The sequence below is a fragment of the Trematomus bernacchii genome, unplaced genomic scaffold, assembly GCF_902827165.1.
Source record: "Trematomus bernacchii unplaced genomic scaffold, fTreBer1.1, whole genome shotgun sequence".
Classification (NCBI taxonomy): Eukaryota; Metazoa; Chordata; class Actinopteri; order Perciformes; family Nototheniidae; genus Trematomus; species Trematomus bernacchii.
In genome coordinates, this window is record NW_022987714.1 from 7,636,655 (window position 1) to 7,654,948 (window position 18,294).

At 40.2% G+C, this 18,294-nt stretch overlaps 1 protein-coding gene across 1 annotated transcript in view; it reads right to left on the bottom strand.

Annotated features, from left to right (window-relative positions):
• furinb (furin (paired basic amino acid cleaving enzyme) b) overlaps nt 1-18,294 on the bottom strand; it is a 79,553-nt gene that overhangs the window by 24,637 nt on the left and 36,622 nt on the right. Inside the window, exons 4-6 of the mRNA XM_034141653.1 lie at nt 12,043-12,138; nt 9,975-10,103; nt 9,762-9,838 (exon numbers count right to left, since the gene is read on the bottom strand). Coding sequence (XP_033997544.1) covers nt 9,762-9,838; nt 9,975-10,103; nt 12,043-12,138 — 302 coding nt within the window. The remainder of the gene's footprint in view (nt 1-9,761; nt 9,839-9,974; nt 10,104-12,042; nt 12,139-18,294) is intronic.

Sequence of the window (18,294 nt, forward strand, 5' to 3'; positions counted from 1 at the left end):
AACCTGTGCTCGTCCAAACTGTAGGATCCGTTTCTTGGCATTGCTCTGTTGGTTTATATCTGTTTTAAAGGGACTGAATGGGGTCCGTTCAACGCCAAAAGGATTAGGCTATTTTCTGCTCAGCTCAGCTAAGATGTAGCCTCAGGCAGGTCTGTTTCGAATGGTTACACTGCAGTGTGAGATCTCTTCATTGTTTGGTCAAACACAAAAGTGCTGTCTACAGCTTTGTAGGGAAGATGATCAGATAACATTTTAATATCTTTGGCAGAGAAACACTTTGGAAGAGTTCTCAGTCCATCATCAGGCAAATGTCGACAGACAGAGTATCTGTCATGACCGTTCATGCCTAAAGGCAATTAGAGTCATCAATCCATCTGACTTTCATATCATTATGTTGAAAAACACTCATGCAGAAATAGAGCAAAGGAAATATAAATCCTACAAAATGAGGGGCCAGAAATCTAAATGTATTTTTACAGTAAGGTCCCCTCCTCTTCTCTCTGTACACAAACTCGCTCGGATCAGTCATTAGCCCGCATGGTTTTTCATACCACTGCTACGCTGACGATACCCAATTAATTCTGTCTTTTCCCCGTTCAGGAACCCAGGTTGTCGCACGCATCTCTGCTTGTCCAGCAGACATCTCTCAGTGGATGTCTGCTCACCAACTCAAGCTCAACCTTGACAAGACAGAACTGCTTTTTCTTCCGGGAAAAGAGTGTCCCACTAACAATCAACATCGGCCCCTCTGTTGTTTCCCCGACTCAGACTCTTTAATGTATTACCCATGCACAGACAGACATAAAATGATGTTTCAAGTACTAGATTAATTTCAGTTTTGGCCCAAAACAAATATTTATAATAATTCATATAACAATTATGCAGCATATTTGATCCTCAAATTAGAGAATTATAATTTAAAGAAATTGATATTCTATATTCAACATTAGATAAACACAGAAGAACCCTTTCCAAGTACCATAACTTGTCTCCTCCACTTCCTCTTCTCACCTCACCTCCTCCTCTCAGCCTGGCGTCAACATCCCCCCTCTGCTCACCACCTACACTTCACACCTCTCCTCCACCACCCAGCCTGGCTTCTGCACCCCCCCTCTGCTCACATTGCCGCTGACCCCCCCCCCCCCCCTCTGCTCATCTTGCCTCAGACCCCCCCCCCTCTATCCCCCCAGCCATCAAGCCCCCCCCCCCGCTTCACTGTGAGCACAGGACAGGTCCAGAGTCAGATGGAAAAACTCCACCAAGGCAAGGCTGCTGGCCCTGATGGTATCAGCCCCAGGGTCCTGAGGACCTGTGCACGCCAGCTGGCTCCTGTTCTCCAGTATATATTCAACCTGAGCCTGCACTTGGAGACCATCCCGGTGCTGTGGAAGACATCATGCGTTGTTCCGGTCCCTAAAAAGACAACTCCTTCTGGGCTCAATGACTATCGCCCTGTAGCACTCACATCTCATGTGATGAAGGTGCTTGAGAGACTGGTCTTGGCCCATCTCAGACCGCAGGTGAGATCATTCCTTGACCCTCTGCAATTTGCCTACCAGCCTCACCTGGGGGTGGACGATGCCATTATTTACCTGCTGCAGCGTGCTCACTCATACCTGAATGGATCGGGTTGCACTGTGAGAATCACCTTTTTTGATTTCTCCAGTGCATTCAACACGATCCAGCCTCGGCTACTGAGTGACAAGCTGCAGGCTATGAGGGTAAACTCGTCCACCATCTCCTGGATTACCAACTACCTCACGGACAGACCACAGTACGTCCGGCTGGGCAGTGTGCTGTCTGATGTGGTGGTTGGTAGTATTGGAGCCCCACAGGGGACTGTGCTGTCTCCTTTCCTGTTCACCTTATACACCTCTGACTTTCTATACAACTCAGAGTCATGCCACCTGCAGAAGTTTTCGGATGACTCTGCAGTGGTAGGGTGTATAAGGGATGGACGGGAGGAGGAGTACAGAGCGCTGGTGGGTGATTTTGTTGAGTGGACTGGAAGAAATCATCTGCTTTTGAATGTGGCCAAGACCAGAGAGATGGTCATTGATTTCAGGAGGAAGAGGACATCTCCTCCTCTGCCCCTGTGCATTCTGGGAGAGGATGTGGCAGTTGTGGAGGTCTACAAGTACCTGGGAGTACACTTAGACAATGGGCTGAACTGGAGGATCAACACTGACGCTGTGTACAAGAAGGGGATGAGCAGACTCTATTTTCTGAGGAAGCTGAGATCCTTCAACGTATGCAGTAAGATGCTGGAGATCTTCTATCAGTCTGTTGTGGCTAGTGCACTCTTCTTTGCTGCGGTCTGCTGGGGGGGCAGCATCAGAGCCGGTGACACCTGCAGGATCAATAAACTGATCAGGAAAGCTGGGTCAGTCATCGGCATCAAGCTGGAACCCTTTGAAGCTGTGGTGGAGAGGAGGACACTGAACAGGCTGTTGTCCATCATGGATAACCCCACCCATCCTCTCCACCTGCAGCTGGACAGTCAACGGAGCTCCTTCTCCAACAGACTGCTGCAGCTCCCCTGTCACAAGGACAGATACTGGAAAACATTCCTGCCCACTGCAATAACTCTGTACAACAAATCACCTCTGGCTAGAAGAGAACTCTCTGCTCCATAGTTTCTCTAGAAATAAAACCACCTTGTACATTTTACTCACACATAATCTGTTTCATATTTAATACTCCATAATTCCATATATTTTGAATATATATATATTTGTATATATATATAATATCTGTATGTATATTTTCTATTTTGTATTTTGACATGTATATTTTATATTTTATTTTATATTTTATTTTATTTTATTTCTATTCTTGTATATTTTGTTTTATTGTAAAATGCCTTTTATGCTGCTGTAACAAAAACAATTTCCCAATTTGGGATCAATAAAGTACGATCTATCTATCTATCTATCTATCATAAGTAGATTTTCAGGTAAGTATGGCTAATAAGGATAAGTGATAGACTTAATTTGGTACAGATCAGTTGTAGCATTTACAAATGTATGAATTAAAGTTTTAAGAATGTTTAATCTTTCCTTTCCAGGTTTTTACAAAAGTCTTTGAATATTTGCCTAACTTTTCCTTTTCAGATTTTGAACAATGTACTTGACTAAAATGAATGTATTGATTTTACTAAGACTAAGTGCCTTACTCTTGACTAAAGCGTAATGAAGTAAACGTAAAGTAATCCTAAAATTGAGGACACTGCAACTTTGCCGATTACAGATTGATCAAATCACCACTGTGAATTTTATGCCTTAGCTGGATCTCTTATGATCCTAAGTTTTAAATGCTTTTGACTAGTGATTGCCTTAAAGCAAATCTTTAAGCTGTTTCTGGTTTTGATTTTATAGTTTGATAAATGACATTAACTAATGGTTTAAATGATAAAAGATATTAGTTTAAATCAAATATTTTGCTATTATGTATCTGTGTTTTATGTGTGTTCATTATTATGCTTTTGACAAAAGATGCTCCAAACACTGATGAGAGATAATTTTTCCTATTATGATTGCCTGTATCAATCATTGTGATTGAATGTTTCAATCTTATTCTACTTTGTGATGTAATTGAATGTAAGGTGAGACCACACTCGAATCTGAAGACGCCTATTGATTTAAGTATTGACCAGAATTATTAGACTAATGTTTTAAGGTTATCAAAAATGATAAAAAGAGAGGAACTGTTAAGGAATAATTCTTCTAGATATCTAACCTTTTACTCTGACATATGTTATCTCCTTTAAGGAAAGGCCTTGGTGCCATATGTGTTGTTGTCCCCAGTGTGAGACCGGTCAACTTGACTGGCACGTAGGGTAATTGTTGTGAGAACACTGAAGCACTTCTTTATCGGTGTTTGTGGGCTCTAGGATGTGAAATCCTTGAGGCCATGAGCGTTGGACGCAGATGATTCAGTGTTTAGTCTACTCCTTCAGAGATGTTGATTACTCTCTGTGAACCTGTTAAAAGGTCTAGCATAGAGAGAGGTTCTTCAGAATTGACGTGGCAACTCTACCGTGTGGTCAGAACCTCTGACTCTTTGATTTGTGATGTGAATCCTCCGGCCGAATACTCTGAATAAACCCATCAGTGTTTGACATCAAAGCTCCAACTCTCACCGTGTCTCCTTCCTGAGTCGGTGACTCCATGCATTGCTACACAGAAGTTTCCTCCACACTTATATGATTCTGTTTTCTTCAAGTTTGTATCTTCTTGGTCGAATGCACTTATTCTAAGTCGCTTTGGATAAAAGCGTCAGCTAAATGCAATGTAAAGTAAGGCAACAGCTGTTGCACATTCTGAAAACAATTCATTATTGGCCATATTGAGCACTAGGGTAGGACAGGGGAGAAAATCGATATAAATGTATACTTTGTCATTTTCTGTCACTAAGAGGATCTCAATCAAAACACAAACATTTTCGTAGCAGATCATGGGAGTTTCTATTGCAGTTGGCTTTTTCCGATTTGAAAATGAGGTCAGAGTTCAGCATTTAGAATCTCGAGAATCTCGAGCCAAATCATCCCGAGAGGTCTCCTCTCCTCACAAACACACTGACCTGGTGAGTAAAGCTGGTAAACATACTGAATAAAGCAGCTTTACTTTAAAAACAAGTGTTTCCCCTGTGGTCACCGGGTGGAGCGGCTACAAGCTAAAGGCTAATGTATGCTTCAATCTTTCTTGAATATTTTAAAATTCAATCCGAATTATCTACACGGGCAGCCTGCCCCTACAAAAACAGCCCGGTGAGAAAATAAATTACAGATTTCTCTAGTTTTGAAAATTCACAAATACATATTAGTGCTGAAAGGTAGCTATTGTGGACTGAATGGCCATTGCCCATTGTAAATTTATCTGAAAAGGACATAAATGAACACAAGGAGATGCAAAGTGGTGTGGGTAACTGGAATACTAATTAGATAAAGTCTGCCAAGCAAAAAACATGTTAAAACTAGAAGGCACTCTGGAAGCTCAGACCTCCAACAAGGCCATTTCCATAAGTGAAAAATCATATGTGTATTCGCGCCATGATTTGGAACTGATCCATAGGTAATGGGTTCTTCCTTTGAGCAGTCTACGTCCTTCTACCAAGTAACATTCACATTGGGCCAGCAGTTTTACCTTGGTCCTGCTGACAAAACAAAGCTAAATCAAACATCACATCCTCAGTGGAGATAATTACTGCAAGGGGCTTGAAAGCAATACAATTAACTTCATGGAAAACTGAGCAGGATTATAATAAAAGACTCCAGGTGATCGGACTACCTCCTCAAATCAATTTTGTCTATTCTTTTTATAAATGGTTAGAATACAGCAGCTTTTAATTACACTTTTTCTTGGGTGAAAAAACAATAGCAGGAAAGTATACAGAAAGCCTGAGGAATCTGGTTAAAGAGTGACATCCCTGCCGTGCCAACATCACCTCCAAAAAAGTCTGCCTAGCTGTCTGGAAGGTAAACAAGCTGTCCCCGACAGAATAAACAAGATGAGGGGGGAGCGGAGTTACATTATTCAGGCTTCACAAAGGATGGCAGCTTTGCAAACTATAATTGATAAACCCAGTGCAAACAGTGAAGGGCATTTATCTGCAGCGTCAGATGGCCAGAGTAAATAAAGAAAAAATATTTTCTTTTATTATATTATTATTATTATTATATTATTATATTTATTTTCCTTGAAGATTTCTCTTGTATTCTTATTGTTCCTTCTCCATTCACAGCAAACAGTCAACACATGTTTGCCAAACTGTCAAGGCTGAAAAAAGTCTCATAAAAAGGATTACACAAGTTTTCTTCTTTACCAAGGTTCTTTACATTACTTTACAACATTTTAATTGCTTTTTTTCTGCGTAGAGTGTAAATCTCTGTGCAACAGTGGATTGAGAAACAGCTGTAGGGTCTTATTTGACGGACTCAAGTTTCTCTGTTTAAAAATGTCTTCTGCGCTTGACTTCACCTAGGACAGACTATATATTTCATGTCAAAAAACATACTTGATATAAGCCCATGAATCCGGATGCTTGAGGAATGTCAATTCCACAAAATGTTGTGTATTAAAATGTGTCAGCATTGAAGTCAGCGCAGCGCATTGCGACCTGCTGTGTCAAAACACTGTTACAGAGGCGCGATAGCAGTGACGCAGGGGGAAGCTGTCTTCTCTGATTTGTGTTCTCCTTCAGTCTGATTCGTCCTATAGCGCACCCTTGACGACTCAGGTTTATTACCTCCATACAGATATAGCTATGCGTGCAGTCTGTGTGCAGCAGGCCCGGGACAGGCATTATCATCTGCATTCACGTACTCAAACAGTGAATGTCTCAGGACTATAAGAAACCACATGCCGCCAGCCTTTTGGCCAAGGACACAGTGCACAAACATTACTTTACCCTGTTGCCATTTACTGGTGTCGTGGCCTGTATTCTAATTGGACTAAAACTTATTTTCTGCCAGCCAAGTACACAATATATAGCCCAGTGGCATATTTTAAATGTTGTGTTTACAGTGTGGCATATAAACATTTAACCTCTGTGGCTGTCACATTTTAAGTAAGTAAGTAAAATTATGAATGAATGTCCAATCAGCCAGAAATCCCTGAAAAGGGATAAAGTACAGTTTGAAAGCAAGTACAGTTTTTGGAATAATTTGTTAATATGTAAAACATTTGAATGTTTTATTCATGAGAAACAATCCAGGAAAGTTTTTCTTCTGTCAGAACATCAATTTGTTGCTGAAACATTTATGAATCTATTGACATGTTAACTAACATTAATAATTATTTTCCCAACCTTTTCAAATGTAAAACATTTAATTTGAAGTAGTAATCTAGATTGCAGGCCTTTCAACAGCTGTCCCTGACTGATGTCGATTATAACGTTTTAATTGATTGAAATGAAAAAATGTAATGATGAAAAGGTGTGTTTCTTCTGCAGCTTCTTTCCTATCCATTGTATTTTTGCTGAAGAAGCACTTTCATGGTCAGAGAAACAAATAGCCATTCACCACCAAGGACAAAGCAATTTGATAGGACGAGAGGGACGGGCCAACACTCCTCTTGGTCTTTCTCCACGCCATCAACCAGATGAGCCGCTGCACCCCTTCCTTCATCTTCTCAGCCTTGATTTCGAGTCACTTTAGTATCCAGGGGGCTGACGGGTTGGTTTGGACTGAAAGCACACAAGGCTGTGCTGCATGCCAATCATTTTTCAATAAAGGCTGCCACTGCACAATCTTAGGGTGCAGGCAAGTGGATCTCAATTAATGGACCCCTGTGAAAAGTTCCCTACAGATGCTAACAGCTCTCCACAGGCAAGTTAGAGGAGAGATGGAGACAGTTTACAACCTGGAAGGTGAAATGTAATCACCACAGCAAAAACCTCACCCCTCAAAGATCTCCAGTGGTGTGCAGTTTTTATGCTGAATGAATAAGATCTGATATATGGGATCAGTAAGCAGTTACAGGCTTAGCAGGGCAAGATTATGATCTTTATCATCTTTCATTTAATGATCTGTTTTACCCAGTCAGGACCCCAGAGGTGTCAGGACAGTGAATATCATTCAGTGTTACTTGACTAAAGGACTCAAAACTTTAAAGAGTTTAATTGATTTTTTAAAGATTTGGAAATGAAATAACTGTTTAGGGATTGTTTATTGTTTAGATTGTGACGAGATTGTAATGTATTTATTTAATTAAAACAAATTGATACTGGATGAATACTTTCTGAAGAATAATGTGTATCCCTACAGACTGGGCGATAATTCAATATTAATTTCATGTTTATAAATCTTAGTTAACTAATCCTGTGATCTTGAAAAGAAACAAAATGGTCGACATTAAACCTCATAAATAATAGATATGGAAACAAATGTATGTTTTATTATGATGATACAGCTGGATAATGATTAAGGTTGAGGTTTTTAGAAAATGATAGCATTCTGGTTTAATGACAGGCTGCGGACAGGAGGTGGAATCATTCCTGTTTGCCTCTGCCATTAGACCGACCCTCTACGCCCAAATCACACCGACATAATGCGGAGGAATGAAGAAAAAATCGACAAACATTGACATGATACAGCACACGCGGATTACCTGCTTGGCAAGACTTCAAGCAGCCTTCAACATGGCCTGCACAGCCTTCAACAAAATCTGCCAGATCTGCCAAGTCAACACTACAGAGCCTCTCTAAGGAGGAACCCAGAGATGGGAATTTAAAAATCAGCCTTGCGTGTCATCAGTACAAATGAACTGGCCTTCATGGCTGTGGAAAATACCCTCCTCCGACTCTCCTTTGCTTTTTGTTGTCCTATGAATATATTCATATCATCTCATTGTGAGGGGGTTGTGTGCATTACTCACTGTCGCACCGTATGACTTGCTGCTGATTTACATAACTCATAGGATATCATTTGCCCACAGGTCACTCCAAACATCGCCGTAGACACACCCTTGCTTTTCATTTCCTATGCCTGTAAATTGATCCAGTCAGAGGTAATCGCTGTGGCAGTTCCATCGACACGGGTAGTGCAGAGTGTGCAAGTCCAAATCTTTGCGCCATGTGTGCTTGTATTGTTGTGTGTCTTTCTGAAGTAATAGCATGGTGCAGATTGGGAGTAGAAGTGAACCAGAGGCAGGGAGTAAACCCCTCCAGTAGTGCTTTGTTCCATTAGCAGGATAGAGTGGGATCTACTTTGCTCTGACAGAGGGCTTGGGGTCGCTCTGCGTGGCTGCTCTAGCTGCTGGCAAGGACAAGAAACAAGGCCTCTGCTCCGTGAAACTGCTGATGCCAGCCTCTTTCAAGATGAATAAATACTGTAGATGAATAAGGACAACACAAAAAACAAAGAGAGATAGATGGATGTCAAAGTTTGAATCAGAACCTCTGCGCAGAATCTATATTCTCACACGAAAGTTTCTACAATCTCATGAAAACTTGCTAAGCTGATTTCTCTTCTCCCTCTGACCAACTGCGCTTTGAAACCCAAAATAAAGAACAAAAACAAACAACTACAAAAAGACTTGGTGGCAGTCGTCCCAGAAAAAGGGAGAGATTTGAGACAAATCCTGCTGTGCTATTTCAGAAGCGGGATGAAGCTTCTCATCTGCTCCAGGGGGATTGGGCTCAGGCAGAAGACCGTGGTGTTGGAGAAACATGGGAGAAGGGAGGAGGACTCGCCCTTGCTGGAGCTTTAGTGTTCCATCAATAAATTGGGGCGAGCATGTTTTAATGCGACCAAAGACTGGAAGGGAACGGCATGAATCACTGAGGGCAAGTAAACAAGGATTGTATTAGCAACAAATAAGTGGCTGTGGGGCTGGATGTTGAAATGCAGCTACAGCAGCTTGGCGTGTTTACTGAAGCAAGGATGGAGAAAAAAGGGAACAATCTTTCAAGACTTTGCAGAATGACTGCACCAGTGCCTTCAAACTTTATATAATTGGTTTCTAAATGTTAATGCTTTGCCCAAAAGCACTGAACCAAAAGCTTTATAGACTTGGTGCCTTCTCAACACTGTCTTTCGCTGTCAACTTACACTTGGACAGGGGTTATTAAGTAAAAAAATTAATAAAAAATCCCACTCCATTTTATTTCTCAGTTTATTGGTGCGCTTGCCACTCTCACAAGGAAATTAAAAATGTCTGCTCATGTATGCCAATTTTCTAAAGATTGAAAGTTCATTTTGAGGCAGTAAAGATTTATTCCTAGTAGTGATGTTGCCAGTTTTGCTGCTTTTTCCAAATTACCTGTTCTCATTTCGCTGCGTGTATCTTGGTTGGGGGTCAGCATCTCCATCATTAACATCGTAGCTGGCTTCAGGGTCCTAAGAGAAACGAGAAAACGGTTAGGGCATCAATCACGCCAATTTTAACTCCATGCAATTAACTTTGTTCCATTTTTCTCGGAAATGTTCTGTAAGTGGGGAGGCTTTGTCATACCTCTTTGTATTTTTGACTTACGTAATTGCTGATGAGGTCTGGGTGGTCCTTTTCAATTCCATCGTCTAGGATTGTCACCACAACACCTTTCCCTGTGTAGCCTTGGGCCCAGGCTATTTTGGTATTCAGGTCTTGATGTGACGGGGTGGTCTGGAAGAGACACAAGGCTTTTGTTCAGCTGTCAATCTGCTGTGACGGACACTTCCAAGACAAACCGGCATTAAAGGACTAGTGTATAATGTGTGTGTAAGAGAATCAATCTGCAGAGTCGATTTACTCGCTACACAATCTTATGATAAAAACAGAAATGCTCAATAAAGAAAACCCACAAAGACATAAAAGGGAAGAAAGATCAGAGGTGGTTCATGGACACTTATAATCCAATTTTAATGCATCACCCCGACATGTCTGCCTCCTCGGGCTGAGCTGCACAGTGTGAGCTACACGCTGTAGTTACGCTGTCAGAAAAAAAAAAAACGGAAAACCTGTTGCAGGTCAGAAATCGGTGAGAGCATTTCCCACTCTCACTGAAGAAATAGCCGACTAGGGGGAAGGGAGGCAGACAAATAGGGGGATACGGAGGGGTAAAGCTTGATTTGGATGAGATATCTGGCACAGTGAGAAGTATAAAGAGCAGTGAGCGCCGGAGGTGAAAGAGATGGTAAAAGATAAACACCAGTAGAAATGGAAAAAACATCACAGACAACATTCTCTGCCGCTTTTCTGTTTCCTGCTGATTTCTCTCCACAGGGCACGACTCCTGCATCTGCACTCCTCAGAGGATGCCTGGCTGCTTAGGTAAGTAGCTTAAATTCTTAGAAGTGGGCTTTGAACTGGCTGGCACACACACACACACACACACCCCCACACCCCCACACACACACACACACACACACACACACACACACACACACACACACACACACACACACACACACACACACACACACACACACACACACACACACACACACACACACACACACACACACACACACACACACACACACACACACACACACACACACACACACACACACACAGTTTGCTAGAAACTGATGAAGCCCATGTACCAGAATAAATCAATATAAAAGCCTTTGATAAGAAAATATTGGTCCTACATCCAAGACAACATTTCAGCACTGGTGGCTTATGGATTAAGCCAAAGCATCTTTGTTTGGTTTTAAAATCAAAGCTGCGTGGAATATTTTATTTAGGAGAAGAAAGGGTTTCCGCCCTTAGACGATTAGAGGTATAATGCTGAATGGCAGAGGTGGTTTCACAACTTCTATTCGCCTGGAGATTTATGTCTGGGATAGTCAAAGTTGTCATTAATCCGTTGCAGAGACGGAGGTTTTTGTGCATACAGAAAAGAGAAAAGAGCAGATTAGGGCAAATTGAAGCATCTCAGAGGAAAAGCTGTGAATTCTGAAACAGACACATTGCCAAGACCATTTGCTATCAATGTTTCACAGGTGATACAGTTTAGTTTGGTGCTGACATTTAATTTTCTTTTCAACCCAGCATTCTGGGATGCATTGCATTATATCCGTGACTGTGGAAACCAAATGTTGGTGGTGAAGCAGCTACACCTAAAGGCTGCAGGGTTAGTACAAAAGACAGCAATTCAATGTATGCTCATCAGAGTGACCATGAGGGAATTAATAACTTCTGCTGCTGCGATAACGAATACATCTTAATGTAGGTGTCCTCACAAGCTTCTGCAGAGTGGAAACTATTGAGTGGTGTTCAGACAGGACTGAAAAAGGAGACGTTCAAGGTTTAATTACAATTAATTGCAGAGCTGTAATGTTTCAGGACAACACTTTTCTATGAGCAAATCTGAATGCAGAGAAGCACCATCTCCCTCGCCTCAAAAACTTAAAAGGCACTCCAAATGAAATATAAAAACATGACAAACCAATAGATTGTCTACTGACTGTGCATATGTATTGCAGCTCTTAAATTATACAGCGAAAAACACTATGTTTGCCATTTGAGAAATAAAACACATACTGAAGGGTTGACATTTTGCTTTAACGACAGACTAATTAGGACTAGGCTATAAAGATAAGAGACCATCACACACCAGGTACCACTGCTTGGGGAAATCGGGGTCTGTTGGGTCTTCATAGATATCCCTCTTCTTCCTTTTTTTCACCACTTGCTGCTCCGCCCACAGGACCTGGGGTGTACAGACACACACACACACGCAGAGAAAATTCATAGTTAACATAATTATCTTCACATGCTATTGTGTCATTACTAATGTTCTCATTTCAGAAAGTGTTGCAATGTCCCACCGACGGTGAAAAAACATGGCCCCAGCTGTGTTCCAATAGCAATAACCAGACTAGAGGCAGAGATGTGAAGCAAATCTAATTTATTTCCTTCCCTGATGCTGAGGGAAAGTGGCTGCCGTACAGTGAGCCGGAGAAGGGGCCTTTGAAGTCCTGGAAGCTGCTGGGCTTTGCAGAGGACTGGTATGAGGGGGTGACACTAAACAAATAGTATATGTCATTTGATAACTTGATTTCAAAAGTTGCAAAAAACTGTTCCAAACATCCTTGCCAATACGCAATAGTGAAATATTGAATGTCTGTCTAACGTCTTCTTCCGTGCTTTTATGTATATATTTTGACAGGTGTTTGACTTTGTGTGCATTATTGTCAGTTGTAAGAATGATTAAAGACATCATAGACTTTCATATGTGTTCAGATTTTTTCCAGACAGCCAAAAAAAAAGAATTGCCACATTTGATATGCAAGCTGTGAGATAAAATCATATTAAGACTGGAGGTTTTTATCCTTATAAGTAACACTTCTTAAAAAACAGTGTACAAAAATACTCCTATTTCCATAAAAAAAACTGTCTTACAAAAATGAATTGAATATGACAGAGATCCAAACAATGAGAAGTATCTATGAAGAGCCTTGTTTACCATGAAGAAAAGTGGATGTAGGTGGAAAGACCTGTGGTGCTACTTTAACAAACATAACACTTTTTTCCAATTAAATAAAAGGCTTTCAGCTATGAGTTGAACATTAAGGAGCAACACATTCAAACCATATTTTTTTTAAATTGGACCGCTATTTCTGCAGCAGAGGGAATTTACATAGACACCATAGAAGAGACACTTCCGAAGCAGTTTTAGCAAAAGCTGTTTTGCATTATTATTGTCAGAGATAAATGCCTCCTATGCTGAGTTTTTGCTGAAGGTGACAAAGCCTAAACTCATTCTACTTCTGTGTCAAAAACACTCAAGTGAAGCGTGTCCAAACTTGTACAATACCCGGTAGATACTGAAAGTCCAACTTGTTGCTCAAGTATAGAAAGTTATTTCCGACAGTTTTTCCCCTCTTTGCTTGTTGCCGTCAGAGTTGATTTGAGTAGTGATTCTTCTCCACTTGTTTGATTTCATGATTTCATGCTCTCACAGCAGAAAGCACGTGGTCTGAATGAGAACCGGTTCGGTGCAGCTACCGAGGGTGGTACTGCTCATAACCTAGTTGAAAACTTTGCCTCAGAGAATGAAGCCATTAACCTTACTCAAGTGACCCAGGACTAATGAACAATGATCTCATTACATCACATTTATAACTGCACACCACATTATTATTGCAGCAAATCTGCAACCCATAAATGAATGAGATGATGGTCTGGATACTGTGGGAAATATAGCTTCTCATTTACAAAGCCCATTCATGCAAATGATGAAACTTTTTACACATTCAACTCACATCTTACTATATAACTGTCATTCAGCGTAGTAGAAACAATGTCATGAAATCTTATTTTTAAGGTTAATTGTTGAATATTTTGTGATTACATGTGTGAAAATCCACTCTTATGGAGAAAAACAAGGTCTAATCGATGTCTTTCATAAAAGCCAGTGATGGAGAACTAATGAAAACACAACACGATCTAGAAGAAACACCACCCTGAGGGGAAGGACAAGGACAAAGAGTAGCCCAACAAAACCCCACAAAGAAGCAGTCTAAACGTGGCTCAGGTCTGCGATCCGCCTGAGAAAAAAAAGATTTGTTCCATCTCTCGCACAACGTCCTGAGGGCTTCTCTGTCTGATGACAGAGGAGAAGTCGAGCTGGACTGTTTGTAATGCAGAGAGACAGACAGAGAGACAGCCTGAGCTTTGATCTATAAATCTGTTTCCACAGTTTATGGAGAAAGATAAAACATTTAAAGGACAAGTCTGGTGTATTTCAATCTTCTTTTGTTATTATCAATAAATCCTGTGGAAAGACAGAAAAAAAACAATAAATTCACCCGAGAGTGGGTCCTAAGCCTGATGTAGCTTTTTCCTTCCTGTGTCTCCAAATATTATTGAAAATCTTTCAACTGTTTTATATTATATTAAACTGAATATTTTTGGGTTTTAAACAGGCAGAACAAGACATTTAAATCATAACTTTGGACTTTGAGGGTCATTTTTTAATTATTTTCTGACATTTAATTAAGGACTAATTGAGAAAATAGTCAACAGATTAATTGAGAATGAAAATATTCATCAGTTACAGCCTGTACTTTCCTTAACCATTTCAAAGAAATCCTATGAATAACAGGATAATTGTAAAGCTCCAGCCTTCTTAACATATTCAAATTAAACAATCTTAGAGAGATGGACCCCCTATGGTGATTTGATGCCAACAAACACTATATATCATTATTTATTTCAGTCCCTCCTGTGACTCATACTGAAACATCTACACAGCTCGCAATATCCTGTCTTACACTGCGTTTGACCAAACCAACAGCAGCCACCTCAATGCAAATAGATTTTTATCCTTCATGGAGAAAGTGCAGGGTGTGGAGAGAAAATGACAAACAGCCCTTTGCAAGCGTAATATTAAAAGCTTATGCAGCTGCCAATGTCATCTCGCCACTGTGTGATTATTCAAAGGGGATGGTGACAAGCGGCATGTTAGCACCACGGAGCAGAGGAAAAGAGACAAAGGAGCTAATGTGAGAGACAGCGGCTGGATTACTGAGAGGAAACACTGTAACAAGCCCAGAGTTTAGCATTGACTAATCTTAATCCAACCATTATGTATTCAATGCCTTTTAAATATGTTTGCTTTGAACCAGGTGAGGCGGAACACTTGGTTTCCTTTTTGCTATGGTTCAGATGTCACACACAAATATGAATATACAAACGTGCGTAAACTCATGTAAACCAAAACCCACTCACTTATGCTGCTGTGTTTTTTGGCAGTGGTCACGATTTGCCTGAGGTTTGGTTGGTTTCTGGTTGTGTGGGTGGGTAAGTAACCTAAGGACAAACTGTTGCCCCCTTAACCAGAATCATCAAACCCTAAATAGTTGGAGGTTAAAGTATTTTTCTAACTTGAACCACTGACAGAGACCAACCTGTGAGACGGGATCTCTTCGGTCAAAACATGTCTTTATCTCCCCGGCTCTACTGTGAGGGCTCAACGTTTAAATAAAAGATGCTTTCTCTCCTAAGTGGAATCGCCAATATCAAGGCATTTTAGCCACACAGTTAAACTCACATTCCATCATCCAGATTAATTATACTCTTTGCGAGCCTCTTATTAAAGATGACCTCCATTTGGGATTGACCGTTTCTCATAAATCCTGCAGTTCTGCCTACAATTCATTTTTTATCCCTCACCAATGCGTACAGCTCTAAATTCCAGTATAGTATGTCATTAAATCCATGGTAAAAGTACACAAATGCTTGCCTTTTTTGACTGACCAATCAAACTAATTACAGTAGTTGTGGAATTTGAACAAGACATTCTTATAACCATTTGAATGCTATGGTACACTTCTAGCTCTCAGGCAGACACCTTTGAACCCATAGGCTGTCAGAGGCTTGTTCACATCGCCTTAGCCTGACCCCCTACAACACTGGCCTCACTGAATGTCACCATATCTCAATAATGATGTCTCGGGGCTTCAGCACTTGTCAGACCACATCAGTCTTCTCCTCCAACAGCTTGACATGGGCTTTGGAAACGAGTTCTCTTACTGATCTTCTTTACATCTACCTTACTACAGATGGCCCTAGATTGTTATCACTGTGTAACTTACCTTAACCCTTATTGGCACACATCAGCTATGGCTACACAGTCTTTGGGTACAGCTTTAGATTTTAAGATTTTAAGCATTTTCCACTGCTGTGTCTAGATGTTTTCAATGTAAACATGACAGCAGTGTGTTGCTCAGTGGTCAGCAGCACTGAAAAAAAGCTTTTCTACTGTACTCCTGTGCACATGTACCTGTAGTTATTAGCTGCTGCTGTCTGGGTTGACAGCTATTCAACTTTTCTATGACATACATTTCTATGACATAAATTGCATAAATAGTGATGTGTCAACCCTATCAACATTATTTATTGAGGTTAAAAGCTTTGGAAGCTAGTATCTCTTTGGTTTTATTTGTCATTTTTTATAATTTTAACATGTTCAAGTAGTCCGAGAGAAAACTAGACTTCTGCATCCCCTTTTGGCTCTGTTTCCAAACTGTAGAAAATGTGACTGTGAAGGGAGTATTTGGCCAATCAAAGGTTAAGAGTGAGATTTATCAAAAGATAAATCTGACAATATCGGCAAAAACAGCGACGGAGTGAAAATATTGCTAATGGTTTTGCTTTCTGCTATCTATTAGCACAATCTCTCGCTGTGTCTGAAAAGCATTGCTGATATTGTACCGTGCTAGAGTCATAAAACACAGAATGTCACATCTAAGTGCTTTACAGGCTCCTGGGTTAGCAAGGAAAAAATATGGCAACTCTCATAAAATGGTTGCTATATAAGTGCACAACATGAATGACAGTTATTCATACAGGTTATTCTATCAAGTGCATTCATATGCCCGTGATCAGCACTCTTTTTTTCTAGGGTTCTGTATTTGCCACTGATATTCCTCACCACCTTCAAAAAACTCACCTCTTCAATCTGGCTTTTAATGTGTGATTGTTGTTATATTGCTTGATTTTAAATTTGACTTCAACTATATTTATTTCTTTTCACTATCTCTGTAAAGCGACTTTGAGCACCTGAAAAACCCCTAAAAAATAAATCTATTATTATTATTGTTATGGTTATTATTATGATATTCCACTCACAGCCAAGGTGAAGGGCATTTTGTGTGTGGTACTCGAGGCAAAAAATCATTATATATTAGAAAAAAATAATATTTTCCAACATTCTCACTGTCAACCTGGAATCGTAAATCCATTCACAGCGAGGTTTGTGGACTGTCACTATTTTTTTTTTTAATGGGACCTGTGTGGCATTTAGCCCCAAACAACATTTCCTCCCTCAACAGCTCAGTGTTGAATAAAAGCAGCCACCAACACAGCTTGATAAAGGTTATGACATTCTTAGACTGTAGGAATGTACTATATTAATGTCAGCTATTGCCCCCACACACAATCTGAAGAAGTATAAAGTGAATCTGAAAAGTGTATATGCTTTGTTTCTATAAAATGTCTTCTGTGTTATTGGATAATATATAAGGCAAGATTCTGATAGTGACTATTATTACACATTTTATTATAGTAGCATATCTCCTCTTGCCTTCACAAGACAGCAATGTAATAATTTATACATTTCACATCTAATTAGCATTTTTCTGCACAAGGAATGTTTTTAGCTTGTACATAAAATCAAAAAGATGGTATATAGTGTTTGCTAGAAGATTTTTTTCTCTGTAGTGTGAGGTGCTTTGATATACAGTCTGTTAGGTAGTGTGTTCAGTTATAGGACTTAAGAGTAATGTGTTAAATGTAAGTTTTATCAGTGTAAATAATGTTTTCTAAATGAACCAACACAATTGTTTTCAGCCAGTGCATTACATTTAATATTTAAAGAATGTATGAAAAGGTTGATTTAAAAACAGGACAGAACAAGAGCCCTCTGGCTGACCCTTCTCTCTTCTGGCGTTCTCTGTCTATGAGAATATTCTCTCTGTCTATATAAAATCAATACATAAAAAAACCCGACAACCTTACAATAGAATAAAAGTGGACACTGCTTGTGATTTCTCCTGCGTAGGAACAGTACTGTACAAACACAGTATGGAATTGATATACTGGTCCGGTACTCTCTCAATCCCTTGTAAGAAAAAACCAACTTCCTTTCACCATGTTGGCTTTTTCATGCTGACTCAACTATTATGGTATGAGTTATACCACTGTATGCAAGGTATAGATTGTTAGCTGGGCTGTGTGCAAATATAGGACCAGATGTCCAAATGAACGGGATATTCAAGCAAGGTAAATCTTCTTGTTTCTGGATGTTTAGACGGATGACTGCCAATTTTTCCCTCTAGTTAACATTTAGATGCAAATGGTG